The 16,579-nt window shown below is 49.5% G+C and overlaps 1 protein-coding gene across 7 annotated transcripts in view; it reads left to right on the top strand.

Annotated features, from left to right (window-relative positions):
• atp9b (ATPase phospholipid transporting 9B) overlaps positions 1 to 16,579 on the top strand; it is a 51,683-nt gene that overhangs the window by 20,416 nt on the left and 14,688 nt on the right. For all 7 annotated transcript variants that reach the window (XM_030347183.1, XM_030347188.1, XM_030347186.1 and 4 more), the window contains 6 exons: positions 805 to 881; positions 4,971 to 5,131; positions 5,791 to 5,933; positions 7,694 to 7,806; positions 9,692 to 9,949; positions 15,995 to 16,156. In XM_030347183.1, the coding sequence (XP_030203043.1) occupies positions 805 to 881; positions 4,971 to 5,131; positions 5,791 to 5,933; positions 7,694 to 7,806; positions 9,692 to 9,949; positions 15,995 to 16,156 (914 nt within the window). The remainder of the gene's footprint in view (positions 1 to 804; positions 882 to 4,970; positions 5,132 to 5,790; positions 5,934 to 7,693; positions 7,807 to 9,691; positions 9,950 to 15,994; positions 16,157 to 16,579) is intronic.

A 16,579-nucleotide genomic window follows, 5' to 3' on the forward strand; every position in this document is an offset into this window, starting at 1 on the left:
CTTCCCCTGTCTGTGGGTCTCTCTCTCTGTCTCAGATTCTCTCTCTCTCACTGTCTCTCTGTCTTTCTCTCTCCGTCCCCATCAAACGGGAGCCGCTGGTGCATGCTGGGAATCCCTCCATTCATCACATGGTGTTTTAATGTCTCACAGAATCACGACTAATTAATGTTCACATCAATTCCCACAACCACGGGTTGTTCCCTCCCCTCTCTGTCTCGCTCTCTCTCTCCCCCCCTCCCTCCCTCGTCTTATCTCTCCCATGCGCTCTCTGTCTCCCGCTCTTCGTTCAGGGTAACCCACGCTGACATGGCGGGGGGCCGGGGGGGGGCGGTGTTTAGGATTATTAGTGTCCCTTCCTCTCCCATTAAGCCCATCTAATATTTATGACTCATTAAAGCTGTGTAATAACACCTCCGCTAATGAATGGACGCATCGATTGGTCCTCATGAGCTGCCGTAGCGTGGCTGAAGGTCTGCCAGACTAAACTTATAAACACCCACGCCTCTCTCTGTCGGGTCGAGAGACTAGTGTGTGTGTGTGTGTGTGTGTGTGTGTGTGTGTGTGGGGCTGATTTGGTGTGTCTTGTCACTGACTGCTTGTGTATGTGTCGGCATTCTTCTTTGTGCGTGTGTGTGCGTCTTTATCAGTTTGTGTATGTATGTATTATAGCGTGTGTGTGTGCGTGTCTATGAGTTGTGTATGTTAGTGTGTGTGTCTCTGTATGTGTGTTTGTTTCTGTGTGTGTGTGTGGTCTGGTTAATGAGCAGCATTACTTACATGTGTATGTGTGTGTGGCCTTGGCAGGTACGGTGATCGGGTTGGTGATCTATACAGGCAAGGAGACCAGGAGTGTCCTGAACACGTCCTCGGCCAAGAATAAGGTGAGCACTGCGTTTGTTATTCATATCCTCCGTGGACAGAAGCTGTGGTCTGGGATTGAGCTGATGTTGGAGACAACGAGAGTTCCCAGATATCTTTCATTCATTATTTTGCTGCATGTGGATGTGGATTTTTATTAACACAGTCTCCACATGAGTCCAACACGTGTCTCATAGCAGTCGGTTGCTCACTAGAGAAGGTTTCTGTTGCGCTATAGAGCACTCCACTACCACCGAGTGTGTTCTGATTGGTTGTTATATGAGTCTTTCTGGCGTCTGCCAATTAACAAGAATAAATTCATCGAGTTCGCGGATCTGGGAGGCGGAGCTTCAAGAAATACATCCCCTGCCTTTGAATGGATTCCTAACGATCAGATATCGAACCTGCTCCGTTAATATCTGGATTAAAAATATCGCTATTATCAGAAGCGATATTGATAATAGGGATAATATTATGCGCTCAGAGAAGATTCTGTGCTTATTCACCCTCGATGCCGCTTATGTTGTTATAATGAAATTTCCTCTAATTTATCTTTGAAAGCACTACATTATTTAGACAAATCACATATTGTGACGTGGTTGTCGATTGCAACACACGCAATATGCAAGCCCTCAAAGAAAAACAACTTTCAGCCCCCTGTGACCAACACCGGCACAAAGTTTCCCAGACACCGCTACCTTTTCTCTCCCCCCTCCTAATCACTAATCACTAATCAATCACTCTGTCAGGGCGGGGCCCTAACCTTGACTTCCCAGATAGAGTTGGACCTGTCAATGCGAAAGGTCGCACTCAGACGCTAATTAACCAAGAGGGAAATTAACTTAACCGGGGATTTAAATGACATTTTCAGCACAAAGTTAATCCTCGCAGAATCCCCATCGAGCGTTTTGTCCCCCAGATTGGGGAGATTAATGAAAAGGCGCTCCTAAATATATATGAGGTTCTGCCTTTTTAAAGAGCAACGGAAAGAATGGAAACTGGTGCCAATAGACCCAGTCCAGAGTATAATGTCTATAATTGTATCAATGGAGGTGCATTGCATCGTCATAGCGTTTGGTGCAAGGCGTATACTTTACAGTAAGACAATACTATACTACAATACTAACAGTAAATTTGCCTCTTTCTATGTTGTTTTGTTATCTTTTGATGAGGCATTTATTTTGTGAAGAGGGGCCGGAGAGTGGTTTTGAGAACTAAGGGACTGGCATGTAGCATAGGACCATAGGTGGGAATCGAACCTGTGTCACTAGTGGGTTGGGTCGCTGGGCCACCCCTATGCGATGGCTTTACGTTTGTGCACACACACACACACACACACACACACACACACACACACACACACACACACACACACACACACACACACACACACACACACACACACACACACACACACACACACACACACACACAACAGCCTCCTCAAGACGCGGGCGGCGTAGTGATTTCGACACCGGCGTTCCTTTTTAATAAAACCCCCTGACGTCGGGACGGTCGAATCGCGCCGCGGCTCGGTGTAAAAAGCCGCGGCGGCCGAGAGGAACTCAATACCTCAAGGGGATGATGTCAGAAGTGCCAATACGGAGCGGAGAGATTGGGGGAGGAAGTCGATACAGTGCGGCTGAGGTCTCCCCCCCCCCCCCCCCCCCCAATCTACAACACCGCCTGCCCCTCCCTCATATAATCTGTTGTGATTGCGATGTCCCAGCGAGGGACCACGGCCCCCTCCCCGACCCAGAGCTTGATCTATCGGACGTGGCCGTCAGCGGCCCGCGTCTCCGCCTCTTCCCGGCGGTCGCACACACCTCCAGACGGACACGGTGTCAGCTGGACACGCAGGCCGGTGTTCTGCAGCGCTGACGGCGGTTTTCGAGAACTTTTCCGACACTTTAGACATCTCGCTCCCACCGACCACTTGGAAAAATGTATGAACCACGCACGGGGGGGGGGGGGGGGGGGGGGGGGGGCGGGGGGGAGGGGGTAATGAAACAACCCCGACGTGGCTTTGTTTCGTGCCGCAGCGATCGATGATCCCCCCCCCCGACCCCACCTTGGCTCGCCCGTCTCACAGATGCTATCCAGGACTTCAATAAATAGCCCAGGTCCTTGTAGTCTTGAGATTGTACACTCGTTGAATATTCATGCGTCCGGGGCTGCCATTTTTCATCGGCCTCGTTCGTTTCGCACACACACGCACGCACACACGCAAGACTCAAACTCACACTAGCGCACAAACGCATGCACACACACACACACACACGCGCACAAACGCATGCACGCACGGATGCACGCACACACACAGAGTGGAATACAAGTCGTGCTGGCTAATCAAATCACTCCTTTCACTTATAATAGCCGTGGGATGAATGGGGTAGAATATGCATTTTTTTTTTTTATTCATTGATAGCATCTTAAGGTTGAGGTAATTGAGCCCACCCCTTACACACCCCCCCCCCCCATTTGGCTGAATGAATAATGATTTCATCTGATCCTCCATGAGCCCGGGAAAGATTCTGACCGGCCATTGTTCAGACACAAGGAGAGCCCTTTCTGCCTCTTATGCCCCCCCCCCCCCCCCCTCCCCCCCGCTCCTTTCTGTCTTAATTTTTCTTCATTCTAATCCACCCAGACCCCCTATTTTTCTCAATAGCTCAACCATGAAGTATGTTAGCGTGCCACTGGCTCGCAGTGAAGGAGGGACTCCCACACACCCACACCCACCCACCCACCGTCCAGCAGCTCCTTCCCCGCCTCCCCCCCTCTCTCTGTGTGTTCTCAGCCACTGGGTCGTACCCATCAGCTGGGGCGGGACGGCTGGGTGGATCCAGTGCTACCGTTCTGGTCGTCAGACTCACTCCTTTGGTCCGAGACCTTTTACACACCCTGGTGATGGGTGTGGAGGAAAACAAACGGTTGGATTCAATGTTTCGTGTCGCCCATTTGTTTTGAGGCCTTTATCTCACAAACAGTGTAGGGTGTTGCTGCGACCTGGGTTCGGTTCCTGGACATGGTCCCTTCTGCTTGTCCTCCCCTCTCTCTCTCTCTCTCTCTCTCCCATACCTTCCTGTATACATAACTCACTGTAACTTGATTAATAAAAGCATAAAAAGGCCAAAAGATATTCCTTCAGAGGATTATCTTCGTATATATTTCACATGCAGTCACATTCCCCAAATCATTTTGTGTGTTTGTGTGTGTGTGTATGTGTGTGTCATATTTAGCCGTTTGTTTAAGTGTGGTGTCTGAGAAAAAAAGCCCTCTGTGCGCTTCGCTGGCAGCGCCACCGTTGAGGGGGGGGGGTGACACTTCTCCTCTTTTTGACGTCTTTTTTTTCCCACCTGCGCTATTGGCTGGGCGACACACTCGACGAGAGACGAAGAAAAACATGAACGAACCCTCTTACCCCCCCCCCCCCCTTCCAACCCCCCATCCACATCTCACACTCTTTACTCACCATCATTACATTTTCTTCACGAGGGTCTCCAACATATGGGGGCTACCCCATTGACCTCTTATCATACGAACAAGCACTTCCACGCCAACTCTCTGCTTAGAGGTTTACCATGACAAAGAAGCAAACCCATAAACTCCGTCCCCCCGACACACCGATGATGTAGTGGAAATATATATCCACAGAGGAATGTTTTTCATTGGTGTTGTAGTCTCTGCCCCTTGAAGAAGCCGTATTCTAAGGTTTTGCAAAGGGTTGGGGAAAGCGAGCATGTTTTGTTTGGCTCATAAACGTCAGTTGAAGTGCTAGAAATGCTAACATGCTCGTTTTTATGTAACACCTGTCTTTATATTTGTTGTATGAACCATGAATTGATTTGGCTGCCCTTTGTTAATAATCCGTCAAATATAGTTATGCTTCAATGTGGTTATCAATGCTATTTAGGATTTAGCAAGGAGTTTGATTTTGAATTTGATGTTTAAAAGTACATTTGTAATTATGAATTCAATTTTACGTGATCCATTGTACTGCTCTGCATTGAAATAAAACGAAACAACAAGCTCTCTGTTCTTGAGTTTCCCCCCATTTCCCCCGCTGTGCGGTAGACACGTGCCCTGACCCGAGTCTCTGGTCCCTGCAGGTGGGCCTGCTGGACCTGGAGCTGAACCGCCTCACCAAGGCCCTGTTCCTGGCCCAGGTGGTGCTGGCCTTCGTCATGGTCGCGCTGCAGGGCTTCGTGGGACAGTGGTTCCGCAACCTCTGCCGATTCATCGTGCTGTTCTCCTCCATCATCCCCATCAGGTGCTACACTTTGAGTCTGTGTCTCTCTCTGTCTGGGGGTTGTCTCTTTGTCACTCTCTGTCTGTCTGTCTGTCTGTCTCTCTGTCTGTCTGTCTGTCTGCGATTCGTCCGTCTGTCTCTTTGGCACTATTTTCCTCCAGTGTCTGTCACCCTGTCTCTTTGTCCGTCTCTCTGGGGTCTGTCAGTCTTTCTTCCATCAGTCTGTGTCTCTGTCTTGGGTCTGTAAGTGTCTTCCATCTGTCTGTCTCTGTTCGGGGTCTGTCAGTCTGCCTTCCATCAGTCTGTGTCTCTGTCTTGGGTCTGTAAGTGTCTTCCATCTGTCTGTCTCTGTTCGGGGTCTGTCAGTCTTTCTTCCATCAGTCTGTGTCTCTGTCTTGGGTCTGTAAGTGTCTTCCATCTGTCTGTCTGTTCGGGGTCTGTCAGTCTGTCTTCCATCTGTCTGTCTCTGCCTTGGGTCTGTAAGTGTCTTCCATCTGTCTGTCTCTGTTCGCGGTCTCTCAGTCTGCCTTCCATCCCTTGTCTCTCTGTCTTGGGTCTTTGTCAGTCCTAATCCAACATTATAGTTAAACTCTTTCCACGTCACATGCATGTATGCGTACACAAACAAAGGTAAACAAAATGGCGGCTCTCTGACTGTGTCTGGTTCCCCCGGTCCCCAGCTTGCGGGTCAACCTGGACATGGGCAAGACGGCGTACGCCTGGATGATCATGAAGGACGAGAACATCCCGGGCACCGTGGTCCGGACCAGCACCATCCCCGAGGAGCTGGGGCGGCTGGTCTACCTGCTCACCGACAAGACAGGTACTGGGAACACTGGGAACACTGGGAACACTGGTCAGGGGCGGGGCCTCCTGGGACGGAGAGGGGCTAGGGGCGGCTGGTCTACCTGCTCACCGACAAGACAGGTACTGGTGTCACTGGGAACACTGGGAACACTGCTCAGGGGCGGGGCCTTCAGGGACAGGGAGGGGCTTAGGGGCGGCTGACGGGTACTGGTGTCACTGGGAACACTGGGAACACTGCTCAGGGGCGGGGCCTTCAGGGACAGGGAGGGGCTTAGGGGCGGCTGACGGGTACTGGTGTCACTGGGAACACTGGTCAGGGGCGGGGCCTCCAGGGACGGGGAGGGGCTTAGGGCCGTCCTACTCTGCTGGAGGTCTGCAGGTGGTCTGCGGTACAGGGGGTCTCAGACCCAGGTCGGTGGTCTGAACACACTGCTCTATACACTTTAAGGCTCGGTGGTCCTGTGACATGTTGTGGGATTTGTGTCCTGAAACTGGTTCCTGATAGAGTAGGTACTATTCAAGATTTCCTTTAGTATCGATTCATTGTTCCCTGTGACGCAATGCCTTGCTCGATTTTCAATTACAATTTCCTCTCGTCAGATTTTTTTGGGAGTATCTTATTGATAGTTTGACAGCAGTTCATGAAAAATGCAAATTAGTAATATCCTGGTAATGACTTACTTAATAAATCATGCCTGAAATTTCTGAGACGATTTAATTTCTGGTTGTGAAGGTGGTTTATTGTACTAGTTAGTCACTTTGGATGAAAGCGTCTGCTGAACACCCTCAACGTAAACGTAGACTACACCTCCGTTCAACAGCATGAACCGCATCATAAACCCCTCAAAGTTGACTTTGTGTACAAAGGCCGACCCACCCCACCCTCCCAGCATCAAGCTCCACCTCCACGCCACCCCTCCCAGCCCTGCAGCCTGTAAAACAAATGGGTGTTTGTCGCTGATGGCGACATGGTATAAGAACGATAGAGTCCCATAGAGGAGCAAGGCGCTCCCCCTCCCTCGCTCTCTCTCCATCCCCAAACTATCTAGGTAGGAATAGATTAGCCTGGCCAGCTATTTATCCCCGTTGATAGTTAACGCAGACGGAAAGAGGACCAGGAACAATCAATCCCCTTGGATTGGATAACCCCGTGGCTGTAGTGTTATTGGAAGGTGGATGCAGGCCTAATCAGGTTTAGGCTCTATCAATACGCATCCTGGCAACAGGCATCCATTAAAGCGGCCCATTGACCCCATTTTCATGTTGATTTCCCGCTCTTGGTTTTTTTATCGGGCAGTTTGCGAACTCTGAACGCAGAGTGTCTTTAGTATGACTTTTTTGTGGCCGTGCTCGGGTTCGTTAAGTTAGCGAGCAGGCGAGTAATGAGGTTAGTGGGTAGGAAGGAGACCTGGCGCACCGTAGTGTGTGTGTGTGTGTGTGTGTGTGTGTGTGTGTGTGTGTGTGTGTGTGTGTGTGTGTGTGTGTGTGTGTGTGTGTGTGTGTGTGTGTGTGTGTGTGTGGGGCAAGGTCGTCTTAGGGTTGGATGCTAATAACACCGCCACATCTTTCGGACACTATACACGTTCTGATACGCGAGACAAATTCTGATCAGAGGATCGACCCTTCGTCCAACGTTCAGTCGAATGAATCCGTGATCCAACAAAGGAAGCATCTGCTAAACTGATAAATACTTTATAAAATGAATAAATAATTTTATTAATGTACATCAATTTTTGCAAACCCTAACCCTGAAATGTCTCTGATCTGAATCCGCAGGCACTCTGACCCAGAACGAGATGATCTTCAAGCGTCTCCACCTGGGGACGGTGTCCTACGGGACGGACACCATGGACGAGATCCAGAGCCACATCATCCAGTCCTACGCCCAGGTACAGTGGCCCCCCCCCGCCAGGGAGACCCGCCTCCTCCCTGGGGGACTGACCCCCCCATGGCAGCTGGGGGTCAGGGGGATACTACTCTCTGCTACTTCATGCTAAAGGACAGTCACTTACTTCGTTGCTTCCGCTCTTTAAGTGTGTGCGAATGTGTGCATGAATGTGTGAATGTTAAGCAATATTCAAAAGCGCTTGAGTGGCCACTGGTTAACAAAACAAAAGCGCTGCGTAAAATGCAGTCCATTTACCAGTTACAGATCTTGGGTTTTACGGATGCTGGTTTAACAGAAGATGAGTAGATATTGTTCCTAAAGTATGAAAAGCCAAGCCTTCCCTCTTCCAACTGAGTGACATTTCCTATATTTAACCACGGCGGACCGCATCTTAAAGGAGAAGAGGGTCAATATTGTTCGTCTCAGTGCGTCCCTGAATGCCTCTCTGTTACTGTAGGCCAGTGTTGTTCCTCTCTGAGCGTGAGGCGCTGAAAGGCCTGACAGGGCCATATTGTTCACACTCCAGTCGACTCTAAACATCTGGTGAGAGCCGCGAGACCGGCTGCCAGGCGTTCCTGTTTGGAGCTTCAGCTGATGAAAAATGACCAGCTTCTTTTTTTTTTTCTTTTTTGCTACGAGCTAAAGCTAAGGCTGCTCAACTGCAGCTTCTCATATTTTGAACTACTAAGTAACTGAAATAAGGCTGCTACAGTCTAGAACATGAATACAAAATGATGACAAGAAAAGAAAAATACTAGATGATGGTATAAATATATGATAAATGTATAGATTTATACCACCTCGAGCTGGTGTGTGGTGAGCGTTCTGGCGCAGATTGGCTGCCGTGCATCACCCCTAGTGGGTGCTACACACTGGTGGTGGTGAGTGAGGTCCCCCCCTTCAATGTAAAAGCGTCTTTGAGTGTCTAGGAAAAAGCGCTATATAAATTCAATGCATTAGATAAAAATACAAAAATAAAACAAACACTTTTGTCTGTGACCAAATAATACAGAATCAACTGTGAATATAATTTTTTATTTAATCTACAAATAAAGAAATCTCTTTATTTGTATCAGCTTTATTACAATCAGCTCTCCTCATCCCCTTCCTCACCCTCCTCATCATCAGCGTAGGAGTTCTCTGGTCTCCGCCCCCTCACAGGAAGTAGCCACGGCGTCTTAATGACACGTCTGAGATCACGCCTGAACCGCCAAGCCACATGATGCCCCGTCACAGCCAGCTGGCGTTCCGCGGCTTGCGGTCTCTAGGGGGGGGGGGGGGGGGGGGGGGATTGCGGCCTGGTGGCGCCCGTTGTGAGCCCCCACTCAGCTGAAAGGAGGGGCGTTGTCAGAGTGGGGGGGGGGGGCACTGGGGGTTGGTGAGGCCCCCTGTTGAGATATGATGTGATGGTTATGGGAGGGGGGATGCTCTCTGGTTGATGGGGGGGGGGGGGGTTCAGTGTTTTGGGGTTCTGATTTCGTAATCTGTTGATCTAAGATGGATCCTCTTGTTAGGAATTAAGCAGAAAGGGAATTACTGTTTTCCGGAGACTTGTCACTAAAGACAACGGCGTGTGTACAAGTTTGTGACGCGCTCCTTGGTGATAAGACCCTGTCGGACAAACCACTTCATCCATATTCAATAACTCACGCTAACTCCATTCACTCTAACCAGGCGCACGCTAACTACTATCACGCTAACTACTCTCACGCTAACTCTGTCAGGCTAGCTATATTCAGGCAAAAGATCGGACATAATATGTAACGGTCATCTATTTTCCCGTTAGCTATGTATCACATCAGCGTGGTCGCATTACCTGATGTATGCTAACCTTTCAAGCTAACCAAATCCCCGCTAAACACTCCCCCGCCGCGCCGTCCCCCCAGGTGGTCCCGCAGCCGGCCAACGGCGTGGCCGGCGGCGCCACCCCCTCCAGGAAGCCCACCGCGGCGGCGGCGGCTCCCAAGGTCCGCAAGAGCGTGGTGAGCCGCATCCATGAGGCGGTGAAGGCCATCGCGCTGTGCCACAACGTCACGCCCGTGTACGAGGCCGGCGCCGGGGACGGCGGCGAGACGGAGGCGGCGGAGGCCGAGCAGGACTTCAACGACCACAGCCGCACCTACCAGGCCTCCAGCCCCGACGAGGTAGCTATGACGACGCGTCGAACGGGCGGCTTTTCTCGGCACTCAGGGACACCGCACCACGGTCATTAGAGGTCCCGGGACATGCCACTAGGAATGGGCGATATACGATATAAACGATAGAAAATGGCCTACGATAGAGGGGTATACGTCATTACACAGAAGATTTTTTTCTCTGCAGCTACAACATTATGTTGTATGATTTACAGTTTTGCACAATAAATGTTCTCAAAACGACATACTAAGTTTCTTTCTTTTGTTTTATTCATTTAGCAGTTTGGCTTTCCTTAGAGTCTATGTAACCTGTTCTGAAATGGTTATATTATGATTTATATATCTTGATATATATCGTTATCGCAATAGGTTGCAATGTATATCGCAATATTTTTAGGCCATATCGCCCATCCCTACATGCCACCAGGTGTGAGTGTGACTAGCATGGGACCTTTAAAAAGAAACAACAATAAGATACAGAAAAGATAATAACACTAGTAGTAAGAGACATAGCAATCGGCCTCAGATGGACTAGGCAGTTGTACACAGATGTGTTTTGATTTGCGATCTGAAACGGGGGAATGAGTCCGTGTTTCTGCGTTGGGGTGGTAATGAATTCCAGGACTCTTTGCGAGAGCACTCGTTGCTAAGCGATGCCGACTGGTTCCCGGAGTTCCTTGTAAAGTCAGTGCCCGGGGGGGTGGCATGCAGCTCAGGAGGTAGAGCGGGTTGGCTGGTAACCGGAAGGTTGCTGGTACGACCCCAGGCTCCTCCTAGCTACCCTAACTGCTCCCGACGAGCTGGCTGTCGCCTGGCATGGTTGACACTGCCGTCAGTGTGTGAATGTGTGCATGAATAGGTGATGTTAAGCAATACTGTAAAGCCCTTTGAGTGGCCAGTGGTTTGCAAGCTGCTTTATATATGCATTCCATTTACCTTTGCTTGAGTTTATTAGCAGTTTAAACTGCTCCCTGTGAATTCATCTCTTCGACCCTTATAGAAGACTCTAGACCTGAAATGCCTCGCTGGGGCTTGGGTTTTTTCTCCACCTCTGGTTCCCTTCCTGGTGATTCTCTAAACCGACTTGTTTATAATGATATACTGGTTCATAATGGGCCTTATTCACCTCGCCACTTCCTCAGTTCCATCTTGGTGTTGAACCAAACCTCAAACAAACTGCCCAGTGTTTAAAACCCAAGATGGCCGTCAGGCGATGTGCTGAGCTAATGGCTACACCCATGGCATTATGGGAGCGAAAGAGAAGAATAAGATGAAGGAGAGACTCAATGATTATTGAGTACATGGAGCTAATAGACGGCTGTTGGTTTGTCGATAAGGAATGTCACTGCTCCTTTTCTGTTAAAAGAGCTGTTCAATATGTATTGAAGGAAAGATCATTGTCCCGCTGTTTGATTTGTCGGTGAAATCTTCTTTTTTTTCGTGTTAGGACATGACACAAATCAAGTCTATGTATGTAAAGTGCTTTTTTCCTACCCAATCTAATCCCATCAGTCTATTCCCGAAGCCGTCTTTAACGGCTCAGATCATGAATTCGGCTTTCACCAAGAATAATATTGAGTGAGTTTATTGAGTTTTTGACGTAACGAGATGTGGCGTTTCTTCACGGCTAACCGCTGCGGTCCCAGTGCAGATAAAAATGGTAGCCCAACTGAAATCTCGTATTTCACAAGCACAGTGTGTGTAGCCCCCCCCCCCCAACACATTCTCCCACCCCCCCTTCTCCAGATTGATGTGTGCGTTTATTTATTTTCCTGCACGATCCACTCTATCTTTTTCCCCTTCTTTGTCTCCCACCGTTGGGAGTGATCAATATTTAATTTTCTCTAAGAGACGATGAGTGAGTGTGTGTGGGGCGATATCTATCGGCCCGTCCTCTCCACCTCTCTGTCCACTCTTTGTTCTCTGGCTGTCGTTTTATGTCCCTGTTCGGGGCCCCTGACTGGGGTTCATTGTGTGTGTCCGTGTGCCTGTTTTATTTCTGTGTTCCAGATAACATCAGAGCAGGTTATACAGGTGACTCGCACCTGAGACGCCTCTCACTAACTTTCTCTTTATCTCTCACTCTCTTATGATCTCTCTTTCAATGTGTCTTCTCTCAACTCTTCTCCCCCCTTGTCCTCTCTGCCCACCATCCCTTCCTTCCCCCTCTCTCCTTCTTTTCTCCCAATCTCTCCTTCTTTCTTTCCTTTTCCTCCTCCCTCCCTCTCTCTCCCCGCAATACCTCCCTCTCTCCCCTCTCTCTCTTCCTATTCCCTCTCTTCCCTACCTCTCTCTACCCCACTCCTCTGCTTGACCCCTCTTCCCTGAGGCAGATTACCTGACTCTGGGGTATGCCTCCGCCATCGTCACGGCGATGAAAGCCCCCCCCCCCCCCCCCCCCCCCCCCCCCCTCCTGGAGGTCAGACGAGGGGGTCAACAGTCGTACTTAGAACAAGAGCCTCCCTTTGACCTCTGACCCTGAGTGATGAGCGGGCCCGTGACCGTGGCCTTTAATGACCGCAGGGGGCCGTTAACGACCTGCTTATCTTTTTCAATTGGTGTTAATTGGACGGCTGCACTGAGGGAAGACTGCAGTGTGATGGAACGACCTGAAGATATGATCGATTGGTAATCGATCATATGGCTTCCTCTGGGTTTGAGGGAAGAAGTGTAAATGTAAACACGATTTAAAGCCATTTATGAAGCATTATTTGTCGTATTTGTGTAAATTCTCTTCACATCCTGACAGTAATCAATAAATGAAAAGTTGGGACAAAAACTAAAAAACAACCGTAATCTGAGTCTGTTGCAGGCCTGTAATAAGCCCCTCAAATCATTGCAGTCGGCCCGACTGAAATTATAGGATGGCTCACCTGTCTGTCTGCCTACCTCCGTGGCAGACGTATTGCTAAAGCTAGCGAGTTAGTCACTGGAGGGCTGGGTTTCTTTGGTTGGATGCTTTCAAAATGTATCTAAACCGGTTCCTCCACCAACGTTACCCTAGCTTTAAGCATCTGCCAGAACGTGAAATTTTCCCTGGTAACCTAAATATCTCTTGCAATCGATACAAAATCTATCGCTAAGGCAGTTGTAACCTGGGCAACAATCCAAAGCAAACAAATCATCGCTCCGAGGGCCACATCCAGCGGTACGGCCATCAACATGAGGCGGGGGAACTGAACTCTGAATGGGTGTTGATCCGGCGTTGAGACGTGGAGCTGGAGAGGGTTTGTAGATCCAGCCGCCGGGGAGATCTACACTCTGCTGCCCGGGAACACTGGGGGGACGCCGGCGGATTGATGGCGTGTGTTGTTTAAACCAATCTGGTGTTGTCGTAAAGCTGTCACGCATCGTCTCCTCTCTTTCTCTCTTTGTCTCTGTCTCTTTCTCTCTGTCTTTCTCTCTCTCGCTCTCTCGCTCTCGCTCTCTCACTCTCCCTCCTCCTTTCTTCTCTCTCTCTCTCTCTCTCTCTCTCTCTCTCTCTCTCTCTCTCTCTCTCTCTCTCTCTCTCTCTCTCGGTCTCTCCTCTTTTCTTCTGTCTCTCCCTTTCTTCTCTTCTCTGTTTGTCTCTGTCTCTCTACCCTTCTCTTCGCTCTGTCTCTCTGTTTGTCTCTGTCTCTCTACCCTTCTCTTCGCTCTGTCTCTCTGTTTGTCTCTGTCTCTCTACCCTTCTCTTCGCTCTGTCTCTCTGTTTGTCTCTGTCTCTCTACCCTTCTCTTCGCTCTCTCTCTCTCTCTCTGGGTCTCTCCCAGCATGGCGTGTGTAACCCACAGCTCGTATCGGGGCTGACAAGGTTTTAAATAGCTCCCATGAAATTGATGAGGGAGATTGAGGGGCTCTGTTTCAGATCCTGTGTGTGTGTGTTCCTGTGTGTTCATGTGTGTGCAGGCATGTTTTCATGAGCGTGTGTGTGTGTGTGTTTGGTTTGTGTTCTCATGTGCTACCACCCATGATGCTGTGGGTGTGTTTTGTATTCCTGTGTGTGTGTTTGTATTCTTGTGTGTGTGTGTGTGTACGTTTGTATTCTTGTGCACGTGTCGGCCCCGCGTTCTACATGCGCACCCTCCCTCCCTTCCCCCTTGTGTGTGTGTGTGTGTGTGTGTGCGTGTGTGTGTGTGTGTGTGTCCCCACGCGCACGCCGGGATAACGACACACAGATGTGTGTTAAGTAAATACAGCCGATCCTTGTTGCCGGGGCGCAGAGAGCAGAGATGACAGGGTATTAACAGGAAGTTCCAATTTGTAGGTCGGGAGTATAATAACAACCTTTGAGCGAGCAAATTGAAAATGAAGCCATTGAGGAGCCGAGCGGCACGCAGCTGAGGGAGCCGTCTCGGGGGGCCCACTCAGTTCCTGCTGAGGAGGTGAAGGGGGAGGAGCGGGAGGGAGGGAGGGAGGGGGGGGGGGGGCGGGAGAGAGGGAGGGGGGGGGGGGGAGCGTGCTCCTCCGCAGCTGAATGAAGGGGGAGGCTGGGGGCTGGGGGCTGGGGCCCAGGGGCCCGCACCGGGGAGCTCTCTCTCTCAGGGTCCCACGGCCTCTCGCCGCCGCTCCGGCCAGGGCCCGCAACGCCCGCTTGTAGTGTTGTGTGTTTGTATTCTCCTGTGTGTGTGTGTGTGTGTGTGTGTGTGTATTTTTGTGTTTGTGTATCTCCGTGTGTGTTCTGTGTTCTTGTATGTGTTTGTATTCTTGTGTGTGTGTGTGTGTGTTTTTTTTGTGTGTGTGTTTTTTTTGTTTGTGTGTGTGTGTTTGTTTTCTTGTGTGTGTGTGTTTGTATTCTTGTGTGTGTGTGTTCTTTTTGTTGGAGTGTGTGTTGTGTGTGTGTGTGTGTGTTTGTTTGTTTTCTTGTGTGTGTGTGTTTGTATTCTTGCTTGTGTGTGTGTGTGTGGGGTTGTATTCTTGTGTCGGTGTGTGTGTGTGTGTGTTTGTATTCTTGCGTTTGTGTGGTTGTATTCTTGTGTTTGTGTGTGTGTGTTCTTGCGTGTTTGTGTTTATCTTCTTGTGTGTGTGGTTGTATTCTTGTTTGTGTGTGTTTTGCATTCTTGCGTGTATGTGGTTGTATTCTTTTGTGTGCGTGTGGTTGTATTCTTTTGTGTGCGTGTGGTTGTATTCTTACGTGTGTGTGTGTGTGGTTGTATTCTTGTTTGTGTGTGGTTGTATTCTTGTTAGTGTGTGTGTGTGTGTGTGTGTTCTTGTGTGTGTGTGTGTGCGGGAGTCACGGTCGGGTCGTGGGTTGAGATGTTTAATTGTCCAGATTCAGATTCAAACAGGGACCCATCGAGGATGAGGAATGGGATGGGGGTTGATATCCCCGCTGTGTGTGTGTTTATTTATTTATTTCCTGTGCGGACGACGCGGTGTTGATCCGGTCGTGTTTTATTGATCTGACGTTCCACTGCAGTCGAACATCTGTTGATGAACAAAGACTGTCCTTCTGCTTAACCTGGGCCTGCTTCTCCAGTGAGCCGCTCCACGTGACTCACAACGTCCAGACAATGGCACCAGCGCCTGATGAATCCCGCCTATTAAGATTGATGCAGATAGGGCATTGTAACAGGGCTAGAAAGTAACGTTCCTCGTGGAACTTTTGACCCCAAACTACTGGGATTACTGGGAGTTGCTTGAGGACATAAGAAGGCACCAGTGGGACTCGTGTGTGTTTAAAGGATCAGAGGAGGGTTCAGGGGACATGAATGGATACGGTATTGTCAATCTAAACTGGGCGACATCAGTGCTTTCACAATTGACAATATATATATTTTAAGTTATTATTCACTGCTCGCACATTTATTTTGAAATTTAAATGTGGATCAAATGATCAACAGCAAATACTACTTATATTTTATTTCACGTGTGTGTGTGTGTGTGTCTGCGTACGTGTGTGTGTCTGCGCCTGCGTGCATGTGTTGTGTGTCTGCGTGCGTGTGTGTGTGTGTGTCTATGCATGTATATGTGCAGCCTTTGTATATATTCTCGATACTTAAAGGCCGCTAACTGCATTTAGTCGTCAGCGACAATAAAGTTGACCCTAATGTAATGTGTGTGTGTGGCCCCCAGGTGGCGCTGGTGCGCTGGACGGACAGCGTGGGGCTGACCCTGGTGAACCGGGACCTGGCCTCCCTGCAGCTCCGGACCCCCTCCGGGCAGACCCTCACCTTCCACATCCTGCAGATCTTCCCCTTCACCTCGGAGAGCAAGAGGATGGGCATCATCGTCAGGGTGCGGCCAATCACAGCGCGGCTCGCCCACGACCAATCACATCGCTGCTCGCCCACGACCACAGCTCAGAAATAACTGTAGGCCAGTTGAATGTCAACTGACTTCTTTTTTTATCGGTTAATGTTTCGGTTAACTTTCCGTACCGACTGGATTTTATAGGTACAGACGTAAATAGATAAAACACGGTATAAATGTATACCTCATCTTTTATGGGTTGTATCCAAAGCGACTCATAAAGGATGCAGGTAGATTTAGTTAAGGAGCAGGTAGGGGTGAGGCATCGTGTTCAAGGATGACTAGAGGTAGGCTGAGGACATTGTAGATCCATTACAGAACATTCTGAACACCCTACCGACCAGGGTATCGTCTACTTAAAATAAGGCTCATGCGCACACACACACAGACACACACAGACACACACAC

The sequence above is a fragment of the Gadus morhua genome, chromosome 22 (assembly GCF_902167405.1).
Source record: "Gadus morhua chromosome 22, gadMor3.0, whole genome shotgun sequence".
Lineage (NCBI taxonomy): Eukaryota > Metazoa > Chordata > Actinopteri > Gadiformes > Gadidae > Gadus > Gadus morhua.